Source organism: Vespa crabro, chromosome 4 (assembly GCF_910589235.1).
Source record: "Vespa crabro chromosome 4, iyVesCrab1.2, whole genome shotgun sequence".
NCBI classification, from domain to species: Eukaryota; Metazoa; Arthropoda; class Insecta; order Hymenoptera; family Vespidae; genus Vespa; species Vespa crabro.
The window spans coordinates 11,763,719-11,783,265 of record NC_060958.1 but is presented as its reverse complement, the minus strand read 5'-3'; the positions used below and the strand labels follow the sequence as shown (position 1 = coordinate 11,783,265).

At 36.5% G+C, this 19,547-nt stretch overlaps 2 protein-coding genes and 1 long non-coding RNA gene across 4 annotated transcripts; 2 read left to right on the top strand and 1 right to left on the bottom strand.

Moving 5' to 3' along the window:
* Positions 1-9,397: 9,397 nt before the first annotated feature.
* LOC124423571 lies at positions 9,398-12,387 on the top strand. Its single transcript, XR_006942116.1, has 2 exons — positions 9,398-10,660; positions 11,267-12,387. It is a non-coding gene; the product is annotated as an uncharacterized LOC124423571 (long non-coding RNA).
* On the bottom strand, positions 12,008-15,128 carry LOC124423566 (ATPase family AAA domain-containing protein 3A homolog). The gene is made up of 4 exons (XM_046961427.1): positions 14,734-15,128; positions 13,855-14,329; positions 12,729-13,752; positions 12,008-12,641 (listed from the first exon to the last, which is right to left on the bottom strand). The coding sequence occupies exons 1-4, from the start codon at positions 14,933-14,935 to the stop codon at positions 12,492-12,494; spliced, it is 1,851 nt and encodes a 616-aa protein (XP_046817383.1). The 5' UTR covers positions 14,936-15,128; the 3' UTR covers positions 12,008-12,491.
* Positions 15,129-15,278: 150 nt separating this feature from the next.
* LOC124423567 lies at positions 15,279-18,845 on the top strand. 2 transcript variants are annotated; one of them, XM_046961429.1, is made up of 10 exons: positions 15,279-15,669; positions 16,019-16,199; positions 16,322-16,561; positions 16,637-16,876; positions 16,989-17,096; positions 17,244-17,515; positions 17,596-17,694; positions 17,780-18,050; positions 18,192-18,436; positions 18,543-18,845. In XM_046961429.1, exons 2-10 carry the CDS (start codon positions 16,059-16,061, stop codon positions 18,697-18,699), a joined length of 1,773 nt encoding a protein of 590 aa, XP_046817385.1. In that variant the 5' UTR covers positions 15,279-15,669; positions 16,019-16,058; the 3' UTR covers positions 18,700-18,845. The 2 variants fall into 2 exon arrangements, with proteins under 2 accessions (XP_046817385.1, XP_046817386.1); XM_046961430.1 differs by having other exon boundaries at positions 15,280-15,669; positions 17,001-17,096.
* The last annotated feature ends 702 nt before the right edge of the window (positions 18,846-19,547 follow it).

The window sequence follows — 19,547 nt, the reverse complement described above, 5'->3', positions numbered from 1 at the left end:
CCGTTCTTCTTTTTCTTCGGCCAATTTTCTGATTCATCTCAAAAGCTTTTCAAAAACATCAATTAAAAATGTTGTCATTCTTAGTTTAATAGATATAAAGAACAAGTACAATCATGAATATTTCCACTTTCGTCGATTATACGAATAACCGAAATTTTGTAAATCCTCGAATTGATGCGAATTACGATAATACGCGTATATTGTTCAACGATTCGATATTCGTGAGAAAAAAAAGAGACGATTATTACACGAGGCGATACCACTTTGCCGTTCGATCACCTATTCTCTTTTTAAGAGATCGAATCGCAAGACACCCGACACGATTATTAGTTACGAACCGTCAATGTTTTGAGCACATAAAACTCAATTCCATAATATACAGATACCTTATCTACATTTTATACAAAAAAGTGTGAAAAGAACGGAGTATAAATTCACTCGCATCTTCGATCAAAGACCTTAGAACGGAATATCCCACTTTAATAAAAAGACATAAAAGGATAGAAAGACCGCGAGTATCGCGGAAAGGGCTCGACGACAGCTCGCGTTACGCCTGGAAGCAGATCTCTTTGCGGTCTTGTTCGTTCTTTTTCTCCTTCGACGAAAACGAGACTTTGGCCTTCTCTTGGTGTACGAGCGTAAACATATGCAGATTGCCGGGTGGCAGCGTGTCCCCAAACTTTGCGTGCAAGATTATACACTTCGCGACGAGATTCCAGGACGCGAAGGAAAAAGGAAGAAGGAAACTCTCTCTCGCTCTCTCTCTCAGGAAAGAGAGTTTGAGTGAAAGAGATAGATAGAGAGAGTGAGAGAGAGAGAGAGAGAGAGAGAGAGAGAGGACAAGGGAGGCTGTGGAATCGCGATGCTGCCAAGGTGTAGCCAATATTAATAACAGGACATGTGTATCGAGTCCTCTGGAAGTTCGATGCTTCCGTACAACGCCGCCTTTCTCCTCCTACCTAACACGGATGCATTTTATTATGCTCTCCGCCTTGTCTCCTTCTCCCCCCTCCCCTCTCTCTCACACTTTTCGATCACCAACCGTATTAAATGCGATCGTCTTCCTGCCGTTGCGTTTAGCCGCTCCAACCTAAGACCAAAACGATCGCTTCGTACGATCTAAGACGTCACTATTAAAAGAACTGAGAAAGAAGCACTCACGCTTGGGGGCGTACTTATGAAATAAAGCGTATAAGTGTGGTAAAAATAAAGGGACGGCTATACATGGATTGCGGCGAGAAAGTGGACGTGAGAACGAATAACGAAATGGAAAAGAAAAAGAGAGAGAAAGAGAGAGCGCATATACGGAGCTACCTTTTATTATTGATAGTTACATGGTCGCGAGGCCAGCAGGGCATGTACGAAATTAATTTCGTACACGAGAAGAGTCCCAATATATTTGAGGGGAATAGTGCATAAATCAGCGATCGAATGCATTAGCTTCCAAAGGACTGCGCGATTATAGCGTTTAAAAGTACGTGGCTTTTGGCGCTCGTGAAAGAACCACGACCGGGAGAACGAGAGAGAGAGAGAGAGAGAGAGAGAGAGAGAGAGAGAGAGACAGGGCACGACGCTCAAACTAAAGAAAGACAAACGAAGCGGTACGTTCGCTCGCCCACGCGCGCGAATTAAAAACCCTTGGATAAGGCGAAGTCTCAGAGAAGCGTGTTGGGCGAGAGAAAAGAAGAAAGACGGAGGAAGGACGAAAAAGAGAGGAGAGCGTGGAAAAAAGACTCGCAAGGGACCACCCCACCATAATCTCTCTGAGAAGAAGAGGGAGAAGAGGGGGAAGAAGAAGAAGAAGAAACGAACTGAAAAGCACAGAAACGTGTGGGACGACGAAGCCAGAGGCCCTACGAAATTGGCGCCACTACCAACCTCCCTCCTCTCTCCTTTCCTTTTATCTCTCTTCTTCTCCTTGCTCCTCGATAAAACGACTGTTCACGTGCAATATTCGATTTTTTACAAAGACCCTCTCCAAAGGAGAATATTCATGAGAGAGTTTAAACCTCGCGGGAAACGATACTCTGACGCTCTTAACGAGCCGACGAATATTTTTCTCTTATAATTATCGGTAATTACGTTAACGGCTAACATCCCACAGTAAGATTTCCTTAATAAACACTCAATAATTGCGTTGTTACGTGTATATTCCTTTGGATAAGTACATGGCTTCTTCGCTTTCTTACATAAGTATATGCATGATCTTAACAAAACTCTTAACAGTTGATGTCCTTTTCTCTATTCTATAAAATATATATGAAATTTTGAAAAGAACGTTAAAAAAGTATTTTATATTTTGATGACTACTGCAAAAATTTAGACACATGCACGTCAGAGAGAATTATTTAACAAGTATTTTTATACGCGATGAGCAGGCAAAGAAATGAATTGTATAACATAGACACTCCCTTTCGAGGTCAGATTCATTATATATATATTTTTCGCTCGAGCGAAAAAATTTCCTTTTACGGAATGCCTTTGCCCTTTCGGAGACAAAAGTGGATGAAAAAAATCTGACGATGTCGGTCGACTCAAAAAGGCAGACAAAATCGTAAGATAAACGTAACCTTAGCAAAGGTAGGAATCTGATCCTCGATAAAAAATAGTGAAAAGATTTCTTGATACTCTTCATTTCGTCTTCACCCACTAAAAGTGAAATCCTAAACAATGCCATGGAAATGTATCTTCTTCCTCCAGAAATTCCATTGGAAAGATAATGTATTCTCCATGTAATACGCTTATAAATATTATTCTTATATAGATTATTTTCTTACTCTAAAAAATCACTTCTCGTCTTTAATGAGATTGAATTCGAAATTTAAAAAAATTAACACGTCAGCTCATCGAGATTGTAAAAATTCTTCGCCGAGAGCGAGCCAAGGAGGCTTCTACGAGGCACTCTTCTCCCGCCAATTACACCGTGACTAATGCTCCATGGCCTTGGGCATCTTTTCGAAATTCATCAAAATAAAGTAAAAGTATGAGGCATACGCGGTGGTCGGTAAAGGACCACCGGAGAGAATAATTCATTATACGAAGAATATTTCGCGAGGAATTAGTAATAGGAAACCCGTACGATACAATTTCGTATAACGTACGATGTATCACACGTAATGTGTACCATACACGTACACGTTCGTAAAATACGAGGGTAAGAACGACATCGTATATCTGCTCGCGAAATATGAACAATGAGAAAATTGAAAATAAGAGGCGGTGATATATTCGTTTGCTCGCACGCAACGATTATGTACGCAAGCAACAATACATAGGAATCCGAGGAGCTCGAAGAACGGCATTAACGAAACAACAACGTCGACGACGACGACGACGCAGCTCCGCTCGTTTTTCATACTACGTACTTTCACAGCGTGACCCGTGGCATACCGTATATACAATAACTTTCTTGCTAATTATAAAATAGTGATACGAGCGCAGTGTGCGTATAAACATGGTAACACATCGAAAAACACGAAGCCAATTATCTGCCGCCCGGTGAGAACGAACGCATGCCCTCTCATAAAGTGCTCGTCCCGTAGTTCCGCAAAGAAAAAAAAAGAACAATGAGAAGATCAACAATAAGGAATAGCGCATATCTTAAGTTTCGAAAAATATTAAACGCGTCCTCGATTCTAATTGAAATCGTTCAAAGTTCATAGTCCATATTTAATCGAATGTCCATTTAATTATCAGAGCAAAGATCTTCCTCTTTGTTATACATAACTATTTGATGTTTAATAAAAATAATGTGCGCGAATCGATTGAAACGAAATGTGCAACCTCCTTGTGCACGGTCCATTAACGTTATTACAAGTGCGGTGGCAGTGGCGGCGTCGTCAAGTAGAGGAAGCATAAGAACGTTTAACTTTAATTTTAATTTAAAATCATTGCGTCCGATGGAAGGACCACCTACGATCAGTAAGGAGGTCCGTCTCACTTCGAGAGGAGAGAGCTCGGGACTAAACCGCTGCTGAGAGTTAAGTCGGATTTCGTTTGACTTTTCAACGAAAGATTTAAGCAAATTCCAACTCGTTCAAACAAGACAAATCATTCGATTTACGAAATGATACAAAATCGATCTTATTTCGTAAGTTTTCCCACTCGCTGTTTAGCTTGTTATTGATTCAAGAATAAAAAAACAAATGTCGCAATAATGAAATAGTTGGCATTTCGAAAAAAGACAGATTAGTTCGAAAGTAAGAGACTTGAACGAATCCTTTTGCCGTCGAAGATCCATCGCTGGCCGAGCCACGAGCCAAGGTTCTCCAGGTAGCAGCGTACCCGACTCGGAGGCGGATGGCCATTGTTGAGACCTCCCACTGGGACCGCGACTCCTTGTCATCGCTCACATCGTCTGCGGCGAAGAGAAACAGTCACAACACGACCACGAGTGACGAGAAAATGCGTAATTACTTTGTCGTGAGTTCACGATCCTCCTCGATCCTCGCTATATCGAAGGTTTGAAAAGGTGCGAAATAAAAACAAATGTTAGAATAGAGAAGATCGGGTGTAAGAGAGATAAGATACGCGTAAACGAGGTAAATAATAATGTCGTTTACTTCTCGTAGTACGTAAACGCGTATAAGGTCATAGAAGACAATAGAGCGAGACAAAGAGTAAAAGAGAGAAACGAGAGGAAACAAACGCCGGTGGGCTTCAACGATGAAACGCTTTTACTCATCGACATTATTAACGAGCCGCCGAGCAACGTATCTACGTCGAGTACGTTAATGACGATGATCGATCGTAAAATCATAACTATCGTTGCTCGCGAAGGAAAAGGCCATTGAGAAGCTCTTCGAGGAAAATAGAGAAATGAAATTCCGTCTCGGCTATTATTCGAGGCGATCTTCCTGTGAATCTCGCTAAAGAAAAAGATAGGCAATTCGATGACGACGCATAAAGCTTTCCATATTTCCATTCGGTACCTCGATTAATAACACGTTAGAGCGATACGGTAACTAAACGGCGACAAATACGGAGTAGCGGCACTAATACGGAACACCGGGATTTATCGTCCTTACACATGCCTCGATTTATCAAGAACTACAAGAGAGCTACCTTCGCGTACGTGCGTCACGGACACACGAAAGAAGAATAATGATCGGCTGTACGAAGCCACATACATTTAGTAAACCCTGTCGATTCGTTAAACTTATCCCTGTGACTTAGATGTTTATTTTCGTCTCTGCCGATCCAGCGATATGTCATAAATAGCCGACATTCAAATTTACGTAGAGTAAGATCATTAAGGACTTTTAAGTAAATAACTTGAGAGTCGCTCGTCGAGGATCTCCTTTAATCAGGGTTTTTTGTTTTTTCTTTTTTTTTTTTTTTTTTTTTTTTTTTTCATCGACCGTAGGCGCCAGTACCATGGAGAATCGTCGTCGCAGGACATAAATCGGCATCCTTCTCGTGGCGTATCGCGCGGACTACACGCGAGAAGGACGCGCGATGCACCGACCGACCTACCGCCTACTTGCACTTGCACGCTCGGCAGGCACATACTTACGCGTTACCTGCATCTACGTAGGATATCTATACGTAGTAACGTATCTACATGCCCATAGATATACACTTGAAAGGAGAAACGCCGTGTGCGGGCCCGCGCGAGCCCGCGTACACACACTTGACTAGATTTGCGAGCGTATTCGAGCTAGGCCTTTAAATCGCAATTTTCCACGCATAATTTCGTAGCGTAACGTAACGCAAACGAACCGAACGGACTACCTAACGTAACCGTAGACGCAATTCTTATTTCTCTTGACGATCCTCCAGTCCAGGATTCAAATTTTCTTTCATTTTCGACACAGACAAGTGCCGCAAGACGTTGAAATAGTATAGAACGTAAAGGTGCTTCCTCGTCATCGCCTATCGCCAGTACCACCTCCGCTTCCTCCACCTCCACGAACGTCACGCTTCTCGATGCGAAGGAAAACGGATTTTGCCCACGTGCAAAGCCCTCCACCCACAGGGTGGAAAAGGAAGGGAGATGGCCAATACACAACAATGAACGCTCAGGATTTATGTTGTAGCTCGTGCTAATATAAAAGCCAATTTATTTCGCGTCGGAGAAGGAAGAGAGATATCCTCCCTCCCTCTCTCTCTCTCTCTCTCTCTCTCTCTCTCTTTCTCTCCCGCGCGCGCGCGTTTTCAAACCCCTGCCCCACTCTACTAGTCACTTTGTCTCAGACTATAAGCGCTGGACACACCGTTCTACAATTTATGCACAATAACTTTGTACAATGGGCAAAATTTATCACGAAAACAATGCCGAACGTACCTAGAATTTATGTAGGAACGAAGCTACTCGGCCTTTGCTTCGGCTACTCGTCGAATTAAAGGGAACGTTGTTTTTTCAACGATTAGATCTCCCTCTCGAGAACAGCTCGATCGCGTAAATCAAATTGTGAAAGTGAAAGGACGGACAGTGACCGTTGCCCGTAAATATTATTAACATATCACGTGTGCGTTTCAAATTCGCTCGATCTTTCGAAAGAGATATTCCTAGATAGAGAATAAGAGTAGAAAAAGAGGAAAAAGGATGAAATGTTTGATCCATGGGACGGGATAAAGGGAACGACGCAGAGAAATCGTAAAGAACGCGCGTTCAACAACGATACGTGTATGTATATCTATTTATTCAACTTTCCTGCGTCCTTTACATCGACGATGAAGCGTCACGGTCGACCCTTTTAAGGGTGCGTGCCTTCGGTCATTTATTTTCAACGCGTCGGGATTCCCAGATCGCGGTAACGACCACGGTTAATATGATTTTCCCAAAGTGATAGTTAAACCCTAAACCGGGCTCATAACGCGTTACTTGGATAAAGTTATGTAAATAGTGAAAAATAGCTTGAATTCAAATAGCTTGAACGGAAAACGAGGGATTAGAATCGTATATGTAGGTATCTCGACGATATGACTAACAACTAGCGATGTCCGTACCCATCTCCCTCATCCATCCGTACCCCCCATCTAGACATTCCTCTAGGCATTCCTCTAGCTCTCGACCTTGAGTTTCGTAATAAACGTTCTTAAAAGGTAGATACTACTGACGATCACAGTCGTGAGTAAAGAATTGTGCGACTTTAATGTACCTTACATAGCTACATTATCGCGACGATGGATACTTAAGATCGTAGACAGTGTTGCGCAACATACGTACAAGGTTAATTTCGTATCGCATAAAAGTGACAATTTACCGGTTACTTTTATAGAGTCAAGATAAAGTAGCCATCAAAATAGTATCCATAAAAGTATCCATAAAGTGGCATACAAAGACGTATGATCTACTCGTACCTTTACACGCCATTTCGAATTCAGAGTCGTCGAGGATGAGCATTCTGGGTACGGAGAAACGATGAAATAACGAATTGAGATATTTATAGGGCTCGGAAATCACTGTGGAGAAACGAACCCGCGTTCGTTCGATTAATAAATTTCAAAAGACACGGGCAAAGACGAGCGCCTTACAAGAGTCGGACGTTCGAATCGAGCCTTTTAAGCTGGGATCACGATCTCTATCTGCACCCTTCTCTCCCTTTTACACATTTTTATCCGACGACGAAACGCGTCGTCTAACGAACCAAACGATTGTCCGGACGAGCTAACAGGCAGAGTAATTTAAAGTGTAACTCTTCCCAAACGTGTTGCGCGTCCTAACGTGGGCATCGAAACAATGCGCCCGATGGACAATACTTATTAGTTTCGGGGAGGTGGGCGAGTAATTTTCTCACTCCTTCTTTATGCTGCACGAGAGTAGAAGCGAGTATGAAGCGAGGCCGAGAGAATGCCGCCTACAAGCCCGGAACGAGGTGCCGGGGTCTATCATTGCCGAGGTTACACGAAATCGCTTTCGGAAGAAACATCTGAAGTTTCGATCCCACGTGGGATTCTAGTGGTTTTCAAGATAAAGAGGAGATATAACAACGTTCTTAAGCGTTAATCGATCCCACCAATTTTGTTATTAACGCGAAAAATGCAAACGCTTCGGCCTCTCGACGATAAAAGGGCCGGCAGTTAACGAACGACTCTTCGACCGACTCCTCGAACGACTCCTCGAACGACTTCTCGAAGGATCTACGAGGGATTAACTTTCGTGGGCACAAAGTCGATACCGCCGAACGATAAATCAGATCGTGCCGTTCCGAGAGAGTGGTATTAAGCCCCTATCGCATTACGCGGAAAATAGGGCAGCTTGACGAATATTTAGACCGCGACCAGTCGAACCAGTCCCCGCTGGCGGATTCACCTCGGCGCGATATAACTTGCCCGCTGCCGAATCATGAATAAATTTTAACAAGATCGAGCACGCTTGTGATCCTACGAGTTGCCGAATGCCGCTTATACCTACACACGCACGCGCGCGCACACACACACACACACACACACACGGGCGAGTAAATATACGTAAGAAAAAGTTATAAATCAAAAGTTCTAATCAGATTGCTTCATCGAACCCACTTTTCGAGAAGTTATGGAGAGAGGAGGTAGGAGAGGTTGAATACGAAATGTTGCTAAAATTTGGAGCCAATGGACAAATCAAACACCATATCTACAATTTTAAAAGCGATCTTATGATGTCGTACGCCCGAATAGAAGAATATCCAAAAAAAAAAAAAAGGTTTTTGAACTTAAAAAACTAATTTACATAAAATGCATAAATACTCTCTAATGTACAATGATCGTTAGAAATCTCTCGATTAGGTTTTAGAGGCCTCTAAATAATAATAATAATTTCAACTATCGCATCGTACAACTCGATCCTAATGAATGAAACTCGAAGAGAACGAAACGATTACCGCATACCATCGTTGAAAGACAAAACTTTCGACTTTCTACGATCGCGAGGGAAGTTGGTTAACCAATGTTTTCATTCGAATAAAACTAATTGAACGTACTTAATAACTTCCCCTCGTAGGCTGTGTCGAGCGATATCGCAGGCAAATTATTTTCTGGTGTAGCTAAATAAAATAGGTTCGTTAATATCTTTTATCGAGAAAGCTAAGCAAGTCGAACTAGTGCGAAATATTTTTCTCTCTCTCTTTTTTTCCTCGTAAAGTCCTACACACAAAGTGTCGGACACGCGCGATGACGTAAGTTTCGTTTCACGGAAGAAAAAAGTACAACTATATGTAAAGAGATAAATTGTGGCGAAACTCAGAGGCACGCGCGCGCACGCTCTCACTCGCTTAACGATTCACAGAGAATCGCGAGATTCTACGTGCACCCTAGAATATTTATGCAAATCGAGAGCGTAAAATGCTCCTCCACGCAATTTACCTCCTCGTTATCCCACGTTCTAGGATCAAATGAAGTCTTCTCCAAGGAAGCCCGATTAATATGCACGCAGTCTTTCTCTTTTCTGCTTCTCTCCTTCGAACGAAAAATATTTGCGATAAATCGATACTAATCTAAAACCTTATGGTCGGTATTACGAATAAAGAGCTTGCCAGTGATCTTGAAAAAGTTCGAGAAGATAGAGAAAACGAAAAGAAAATGGAACGTGCATAGCCTTGCATATTGAAAAGCTAATCCATCCCAACGCGTCAGCACGTTCATTCGTAGTATATACCGTGAAAATTGTAGTTCACCCACGTGAGATAAGCCGCACCTCGCAAAAGAACGAACGAATGAAAGGACACGGAGGAACATTTGAGAGAAAAGGAGAGAAATAGAGAAGCCAGTTTGGTTGACGCGCGCGTTTTACGTGCATAGGCACAGTGTTTACAGCTACAAGCGCTTGGTCGGTTATTTAGTCACGCTCCAGTAAGCGTTTTCAAGAGTACGCTTTGTGACCCATTATGGCGCGTGTCGGGACGCGTGTCGTAGACTCGGTGCAGGGACCTGCCACGCGACGCAAATATAGATGCGACTTCTCCTTTCTCTTTTTTTCCACCGATACCTATTTTCGATATCCCTTCTACTCTTTTCCTAGAGATCCTAGAGAAAAGCCGTAATTCAATGGTATTGAGAAAGCAGGCTTCTCTCGCATCAACGGGTTGCATCTGTCCCCGTGTGAGTCCGTGCGAGAAGAAATATGGCTTGATTTTCTGAATGACTGCGCGTGTAAGCGCGCGACTGCGGAAGCCAAGAAGATACGATCCGCAAATAGTAAAGCCCGAACCGAAAAAAGACGGCGGAAATAGAGAAATGTTTTCCTAACCCAGAGACAAGAATAAATACAAGCGACGCGTATCCGTGAATAGAGAGAGAGAGAGAGAGGAAACTCGTCAAAAATTAGGTGACGAGCAGCTCATTTTTTTCAATAGTAAAACTCGATTCGAATCGAGAGAAAAAAAAAGGTGATAAAGAAAACGTCAAGCATATCCATCCTACCCTCTTGTTGGCCACTGTGGATAATTGAAAGCGCATCCACCGACGCGCTGAGTTTCTTCTTTTCTCGTTTATACGAGAGTATATTTCGCTGCTTCGCGAGAAGAAAGAAGATGAAAGCGCGAAATTAACAAACCAAGCGAAGCGAAAGAAATCAAGCATGACGGAACAAGAACTCTATACTTTCTTTCACACCTTTTGTTCCCCCACATACATATATTATTTATCTCGCTTCCTTATATCTTTTCTCAGTAACTACTCTACCATTGTCGGTCGTGCATCTTGGGTCACATTTGATAAAATAATATTTTATATTCAGGTACAGACGATGTATCTCTACTATACTTTTCAAATATTTTATCAAATATTCTATCTCGTAGATGAAATAATTGTAATTAATGAATAGAAAACAAAATAAGTTTAGATAAGAATCCAATAATGTTCTAATTAATAACAGTGAAAGATTCTCCAAGAGAATAGTACTCATAGCATAAGTTATATACATTTAGATATCAAAAATAATTGTATCTTTAATATTAAATATGTGCGCGGAGTATAATAAATTAATATTTAAACAATAGGACATTTTTAACAACGTTATAAAGATCATGTACTATCTTATACTATCGATTAATAGATATATTATCGATTTAAAATTAAATGCCCAATGAGGTTGGGCCCATGAATGTGGGCCTTTGTGCGGGCTGCTGTCTCAGCATCGTGTAAACCCCATCAAGGAAGGACACTTTGATGTGGACCCTCGGACGGAGTTTCCTTTTTTTAGTAGAGAATAATTGGGCTTCATCTCTCGTTCTGAGTTCCCCGTCATTCTCACGCGCATATTATTTTGCGGTTTTCTTTTCTACTATTTCTACGGTTTATCCCTCTATCTCATATTTCTTCTCTATCTCTTCTTCTTTTCCAGGAATCATCAAGGGTCATAAAAGGGATCATCGAGGGATAGATCCATCATCGATTTTTACGTGAGAATACAGGAAAGATAAAAAGAACACTCGCGCGCATGTTGGCGAGCACAGGCCGATTGGGTGTTCGCGGACGCATTTAAAATTTCTATCGGGAACTTTGTTTTATTTCCATGAAAATTCGATTAGATTACCTCGCGAACGCGGATTTTAAAATAGAGAATGGATCGTTAGCTCGTAGATCTCCACATGCAGTAACTTCTACGTAGTGAGATTTAAGTCGGTAGTACTAGCGAAATTTAATCGTACACCACACTTCTTTTCTATTTCAACGAGTAAACATATCTCTCCGTCTTATTATATTTATTATTTTATCATAATTAACTATTATTTAAACAATACCGCATTTATTTAAATATTATCAAGTTAAGGTAAATTATTAATTTTAGCACATAATTCTAATATTTTTTTAATGAATCTAGGAATAGGATGAAATTATTTTAAAAACCGAATGATCATTATTTATTGAATGTTTTATGTAATGAATAACAACAAATAACCCATATACTTCGTAAAATTATTTACGATTATATGTTGTTTTACATATATACAAGTTACTATACAAGTAAATAGTATCGTTAATGAACAATATTTTATAGTTTTCAAATTATGAAATATAAATAAACGTTCGTAAAAAATCATGTTATTGGATGGGACAAACAATTTGAATATTACCAAATACATTAGTGATGTAGGCATACTTTTATTTACTAAATATTTTATATTTTTCCAAATTTGAATCTATGATTCGTCTCCTCATTCGGAATTTTAAGATTTCATAACGCGCATAATTTGAAAATTGATACATTTGTAAATAAGTAAAAGATCGACTTGTCAGAATTAGCACGAATTAGTTAACAATCGTTATGAATTATCCAAGAATATTTTTCAATGTATTATAAATACTCTTTTTCTATATATATTATATCACTGGAATAATGCATAAGATAATACAATTAATATTTTTAAAATGACGTTTATCAGTTGAAATAATTATATGATATTACAACTTTATCATACTTGTAACTTGTTTAAAAAATGGAAAATATACAACTGAAATGAATATTATCTGCATTAATAATGTTTGTACTTATCACTGCAACAATTGGAACTAATATTTATACACCAATCCTTTAATGTTCTTCACTTTATACATGTTCTTCTTAATCAAGCTGTAGCAATTGTCCTTTCTTCCTCTTTTCTTTCTGTATGAACTTCCATTGCTGGAGCTTTAGATTCCATTAACTTTGCACTGCTCTCTTCAGTCGCATAAATAGATTTGGATTCTTGTTTTTCTTGCTCACTCTGCCATTGCACCTTTAAAATAAAACACAAACAAATTTATGTTGAACTGTATCATAAAACTTAATGTTTCTTTTGCTATTTCATAAACGAATAAAATACCTTTTGTTTGTGTTGTTTAATAGCTTCCATACACCTATCTACCACCATTTGCTCTGTTAAAACACCATCTCCAGACGCATATGCTACTGCTTGCCATGCAACACCAAGTTTTGCTAATTCTCTCCCAGACATTCCTTCTGTCATTTTAGCCATTTTACTACACAGAGCACCATAATCAAATTGTGCTACTTTTAATCTTTTATTGCCTTCAATGGCTGGTTGAAGAACAAACTTATCAAAATAAAGACGAACTAAGCGCTCCCGTTCTTCGATACCCGGAAGATGGAACTCCACCATTTCATCCAATCTATCATTCACTGCCCAATCAAATTGTTCTGGAGTATTTGATGCCAAAACTAACATAAATTTATTACTTTGCTCGCCCGTTCTATATAAAAATGCATTTAACATTGCTCTTAAATCTTCTGATATATGTTCGCTCGATCTTTTCCTTAAAAAAGCATCTGCTTCGTCGATAAATAATAAAAGACCTTTTCTAGATGTTGTTGCCCAATCGAAAACTTTATGTATTGCAGTAACGCCGTCTCTACCCAAAGGTGCCAGATCACCGCCTGTCACAATTGCATAATCCATGCCAGAATGTACTGCTAATTTTTTAGCAAACATAGTCTTACCAGTACCAGGTGGACCATGCATTAATATATTTCTATACATTCCACGATTTTGTTTTGTATTTTTGGTAGCTATTGCAACATCACGTAATCTTTCTTCAAGTTTCGGTGCTAAAACTACACCTGATAATGCATCAGTCTGCTTATCTTTGAGCTTTTTAATGGCTTGTATAGGATGTCTTACAGTATCCAATACTGTAAATCTAGAAGTTTCTCGAACTAAAGATGGTTTTCCTAAACGAGATTCAATATAGCGTGCAGCTATACTGGTTGACCCCTTAGCAGAATATACGCCAAAGGCTAAAAGTGATAAACCCCCTGCAGCAGCAAGAATTTTGTCCCAATCTTGTAAAAGAGCAGTGACTCCAGTACCAAGTACCGAACCTGCAGTTCTAAAAAGTATCGTTAAATATACAAATATTTAGCGATAAAACAATTTTCAGATTCAAATTAGAAAGAAGATATAAACACTTTAACTTTATTAAACTAATTACCTTATAGATTCTAAAACAGTAATTCTATTTTCAGATGCCTTCAGTCTAATTTGTTCTAAGTTAAGATCTTGGTTTTCCCTATCGATCTTTGCTTTAGCTTTAAGTTCCGCTTCTAATTTTCTCATTTCATTTTTATGTCTCAATTCCATTTCATGCTCAATAGTGGCCTTTCTCATAGCTTCTTGCTTGGCTACCGATTCTTCTTGCCTTCTTAAGTTTTCATCATTCATCCTTTGTTGCTGTGCCAATTGATCGTCGTAACGTTTTCTAGCCAACTGATCTTGATACTGAGCCCTTGCCTGGTGCTGTTTTGTTTCTTCTTGCAACGTTTTACGTTTCTCTTCTCCTTCTACACGTTTTTGGTCAGCTTTCATTTGCTCAATACTAGCTTCATACTTTTTTAGTTCTGTTTGCATTTCTGCTTGTTTAGTCACCTCTTGCATTTTGGAAAGTTCCAAAGCTTGTACAGCATGAGCTAGAACAATCATAACGTATTAGTTATTCGTATTAGTTAATATTATATATGCATTTATTAATTTATCTTTTGTTTATAACAAATTTTTGCATTGTTCATAGTTATTGATACATTTCTAATTTAAATTAATTTAAATTTTTTATTTTAACTCAATTAAATTAGCAAATATATTTGCCTTACATTTAACGTGTACATGATTTTACACGTTGAATGTTATTTTTAACAAATATGTAATAGTTTAAATTATATAATGAAGAAAAATTTCATCGTCATAAAGTCATTCATATGAATTTTATGAATAGTAATATGTTTCTATAACCAAAAAACATAATCAATTCTCGCTTACGTAACCTATATGTAATGTTAGATCGATGTCGAAGTTACTTAGAAAAAAATAAACATACAAGATTTTTCAAGTTCTTTGGCAGCTGCAGCCGCCCTTTCTAATGCGCTCGAATCAAATCTATAAGCTTCCATTTGAGATTTCATAAAATTTTTTGAAGAAGAACCATCTCCACCACCGTCTTTGCCCGATGCCGGTGGTTCAATAAATTGAGAAAAATCCTGTGGCTTTTTCGTGTCACGATAACCAAAAACCCACGCCATTTTTAAATAAGCCCGACGAGTATGAAAATTCTTTAAAGTACACGTTTGTTCTCTCTTTTCAAAGTTTAAATTATTATCTTTCAGTAGCTCGATAAAGTGAACCTCTCACGTGCACTTTATGGACATTGAACACGAATCAACACGAACTATGTAATACGATTAAAATTAGTCAAAACGAACAGCGCGAAAACGAAGGAACACGCAATTTCATGCGATTGCGCACGCTATTGGATGTATATGATAGCCAATGAACGCGTTGCTTTCAACTGATACTATATATTATATATAACCAATGACAATATTGCATAGTAAAAATTTTCATAAAATGCATCTCGTAATACCAAATTATTTAAAAATGGCATCTTAATCAATAAATTTTCAATCTATATTTCTTATTTGCGTTTGGATTATATATATTTCATCATTAATCAGGAAAAGAAAAATTAAATTCTATATGTAGGGAATGTGCCAGAATAAGTAACTTGATATTCCCCATTGTATTTACTGCGCATCCAACTGCGTCATTCATTTTCCACATTTCCAATTAATCAAGTGAAATGTTTCATACGCGTTTTATTTAATGTCAACACCTCATAAGAACGTATTGAAAGTGACAGCTGACGAATGTAATAAATTTTCGCATCCTCGATTGTCTACATATTTGTACTTTACGATTTACGTTTTCGTATACAAAAGTAATAGCAACGGAGAATCGCATATATTCTGTTAATACAGTATGTATAATATATTAGTAGATATCAGAATTATTACTCTATAATGTTGTTTATCTAATTTCTTCAATATATAATGCATTTTCAAAGAATAATTTATCCAAGACAACTTTATCTTTCGATATTATTCAAAATAGAATATATACTATGTGATACTATAATGGTTGTATACAAGTGTCTAAAAGAACCATCAGATCTGCCTTAATTTCTTAATTAGATTTTTTATTAAATTAACATTTGTTCTTTATTAATTTTGTTAATTAATAATTATAATTTAATTCTGAATTTAATTCCTCACAAACAATATTATTTTCATCTATAAAAAGATATATGTATATATATATATTTATAGAAAATTATATTAGAGCAATTTTGCTCTATAAAAATTGATCATGGAACAAATGATCGCATTGAGTACACAAAATCCATTATCATTATTGGTTAAATTTGGAATGATGGCTTGGAACAACAGTTGCGGAATTGAAAATTGTTCGGGACATGGTGAATGCCATAATGGCACTTGCTTATGTGAAGTAATATCTCTTTATTATAGATATAATTGTTAATATATACATGTATATATATATATATATATATATATATATATATATATATATTCACTTATATTGATATATGTATATATTTTTTTGTTCAGATCCAATTCGATGGACCTGAATGCCATGTACCAAACCTAAGTTATTATATAGCATTTGCATCTATTTTCTTTATATTGGCATTCGTATGTCTTATTCAACTTGTGATGTGTATTATTGCTGAATGGAAAAAGATGAAGGCACCTTCATTTCTGAGAGCTTGCCGAGTTACTACTCAAAAAGTATTATATTTTGTAGTTTTTCTTGCATCAGTAATACGTGGAGCATACTTTACTTCTCCGGTCAGTACATTTATTTGTTTTATGAGTTTATATCTTTGATATTACAATTAATTTAATATTATTTTCATTCTTTAGACTGCATTCAAAGAAGGTTGGTCAAGAAGTTTGTTATCAGCATATTATCCACTTTTATTAAGTGGTTCATCCTTAATTGTATGTTTTTGGGCTGAAGTTTTCCACCTGAGAGATGTTCAATGGGATAAACCGCAATTTTTATCAAAATCTTTTTTAGCATTTGTTGTATTTAATATAATAACATATTCATTATTATTAGCCGAATTTGTCATTGCACAAATAAATTCTCAAGAAGATCAAGTAAGCCGCCTCTTGTCAAATTTTTCACATATATAAATATTCTATTAAACATGATCTTTTATATTTATATGCAGTAGAGATTATAGTACATAGGATATTACATTTATATTAGAACATTTTCCAGAGCTATTATACACACATTTTTAATGGATGCTATGCAGTACTTTTATTCATTGTTGTCATATTTTTTTTGATATATGGAGTGGAAGTATACTTTAAGGTATGTTGATACTATCAGTATATTTGAGATAAATAATTGTAATTGTATTTATCTTTCTATCATGTTATTATCTTTTAGCACGATTAAGATATGTCATATCATTTTGAAGACTTCGTTAAATTAATCGATGCAATTGTTTTCTACCAGGTTCGAGGTGGATTTTTAAATGAGTACCAGGTTGCTTCTATTGCAACAAATATACGTACTCCAGATGAATCAAAGTTATTAAATGAAGATCAAGTTACAGCTAAATTATTCGATTCTCAACCATCTACATCTGATATTTTACACATGCAACAACAAGTGAATACTTCTCAATTACATCAATCTAGATTTGGTTTATTATCTCAAGCATTCATGTTGTTTATCGTGGTTGGATTTTTATTTAGTGAAACACTCAGCGAATTTTGGAAAACAAAGTGAGAAAAATGAAAAATATAAAAACAATAAAATGTAAACCGATATACCTAATTGATATATTGAATATTCAATATTTTAGAGTTCCCTTATATAGCAGAAATTGGCATGATGTTGTGTTTCGTGTAATAGAAGTTGGTGTAGCATTATGGTTTCCTTGTGTTTTATGGAATTGTATGAGGTGAGTTCTATTTAGAAAATTTATGCTGCCAGTATTTTATGTTCTTTAGTGTAATTATTATTTCACTTTTGTGTTTTTCTTATAGTCCTGAACAATTATGGATTTTAAATCCAAAACGAATTTTGAAAAGGCTAGATCTTGATCAAACAAAACATATGAAAGAAATTGAATTGCAAGATAAGTGTTCAGCACAAGAATCTGCTATACTTACTGATGGAACATCAATCAATAGTAAAGATTGTTGGATATGTTATGACAATGACAGACACGATGTTGGTCCATTGATACAGCCGTGTCAATGTAGAGGCGATGTAAGTGCAGTCCATCATGATTGCTTGCGTAGATGGCTTGTTGAGGTATGTTAATATATGTGTGTATATATATATATATATATACACGCGCGCGCGCGCGCACACACACATAATATACAATTAAATCTTTTAATCAATTCTTTTTGACTATGACTAATAAATTCTTTTTAATATTTACTTTATTAGAGTTCAGTTAATGCAGATAGTCTTACTTGCAAGATATGTGGTACCAATTATAATGTGGAACATGCTACCCGTTTGGATTGGCAAAATAGTTTAACAACGAAACATTGCCTTCAAACTATTGCAATTGTTACTACAATGTGTGCATCTTCTGCAGCTGCATGGACAGTTATACAACTTGTAGAAGGTCCCATTATTAGGATGCTTGCAGCTGGTGCTGCTCTGTTGATAATGTATGTTTGTATAAGGTAAGTTTATGTGAAAACATTATATATTTTCTTTATAGACATATATTCTACTTTTTGAAAATTATTATAATTATTTTATTACTACCATTAATATCATTCTTTTTAGATTTTTGAGTTTGAACACAGTGGTGGCTTATCAACGTGCCAAAATTTTATCATTAAACATTGTAAATTCTGATAATAGTGGAACAGCAACACATGTTGCCACAATCAGTCATACTGTTTCTGTAGATTTAACAAAAGCAGAACCTGCTATGATATAGGTAGCATGGCATATCAAGCAATAGGAACATAGGATCTGGAATAAATAAAAAATTAATGATTGCAAAGGCAGTATAGAAATTCTAAGGTAATAGTAGTAGAGCTATCAGATACATGTAAATAATAAGTAAAATGATAGTCAAATGTGGTATACTTGTAATAAAACTTTCCAAATAATTTTTCTATGATAATCATCAGGAAACTTTTGAAAACTTAATACTTTTTTGTTGAATTTGATATATATATATATATATTATATCAGTATTATACACATATATATATATATATGTGTATAAATCTGAAAATTACTAATTAATGAAAATAAAATAGAATACTTATAGTTTGACATTATACTTTATTTAATTGTTTAATTCTATTTGTATACTGTGAAAAATGTTGTAGTTATATTTAATAAACCAGACAAATATGAAATTATAATAACTTTTAATTTTAATTTGTTCTAATATATATCTTTCAAGATTATGAGTACAACATTTTTCAAAAAAAAAAAAAAAAAGAAAAAATAAATAAATAAAAAGAAAAAAAAGAAAAAGAGAAAAAAAGAAAAAAAAATCTTTCACAATATTAAAAATATACACTAACATTGTTATAATGTATATCATTAAAATTATTAAAGTAAAAAGCAGTTGCTGTATTAATGATAAAAGATTATCAAAAAATCATGTTTAATGAACAATAATAAAATCATAGATTTTAGTTTTATATAGTTCATAATGGGAAAACTAATAGATTCTCATATGATTGAGATTATCAGCATAAGAATTTAGTGAATAATTTTCATAAATTGCTCTTTAAACTACCATATTTGACATCAATAAAAATAAATTCA

Excerpts from the sequence above, each read along its gene's own strand:
- LOC124423566 (XM_046961427.1), bottom strand. The coding sequence starts at position 14,935 with ATGGCGTGGGTTTTTGGTTATCGTGACACGAAAAAGCCACAGGATTTT. Across the intron at positions 13,753-13,854 it reads ACTGTTTTAGAATCTATAAG|AACTGCAGGTTCGGTACTTG; the intron begins GTAATTAGTTTA and ends GATACTTTTTAG. Across the intron at positions 12,642-12,728 it reads TTAAACAACACAAACAAAAG|GTGCAATGGCAGAGTGAGCA; the intron begins GTATTTTATTCG and ends TTTATTTTAAAG.
- LOC124423567 (XM_046961429.1), top strand. The coding sequence starts at position 16,059 with ATGGAACAAATGATCGCATTGAGTACACAAAATCCATTATCATTATTG. Across the intron at positions 16,200-16,321 it reads ATGGCACTTGCTTATGTGAA|ATCCAATTCGATGGACCTGA; the intron begins GTAATATCTCTT and ends TTTTTTGTTCAG. Across the intron at positions 18,051-18,191 it reads TGCGTAGATGGCTTGTTGAG|AGTTCAGTTAATGCAGATAG; the intron begins GTATGTTAATAT and ends TTACTTTATTAG.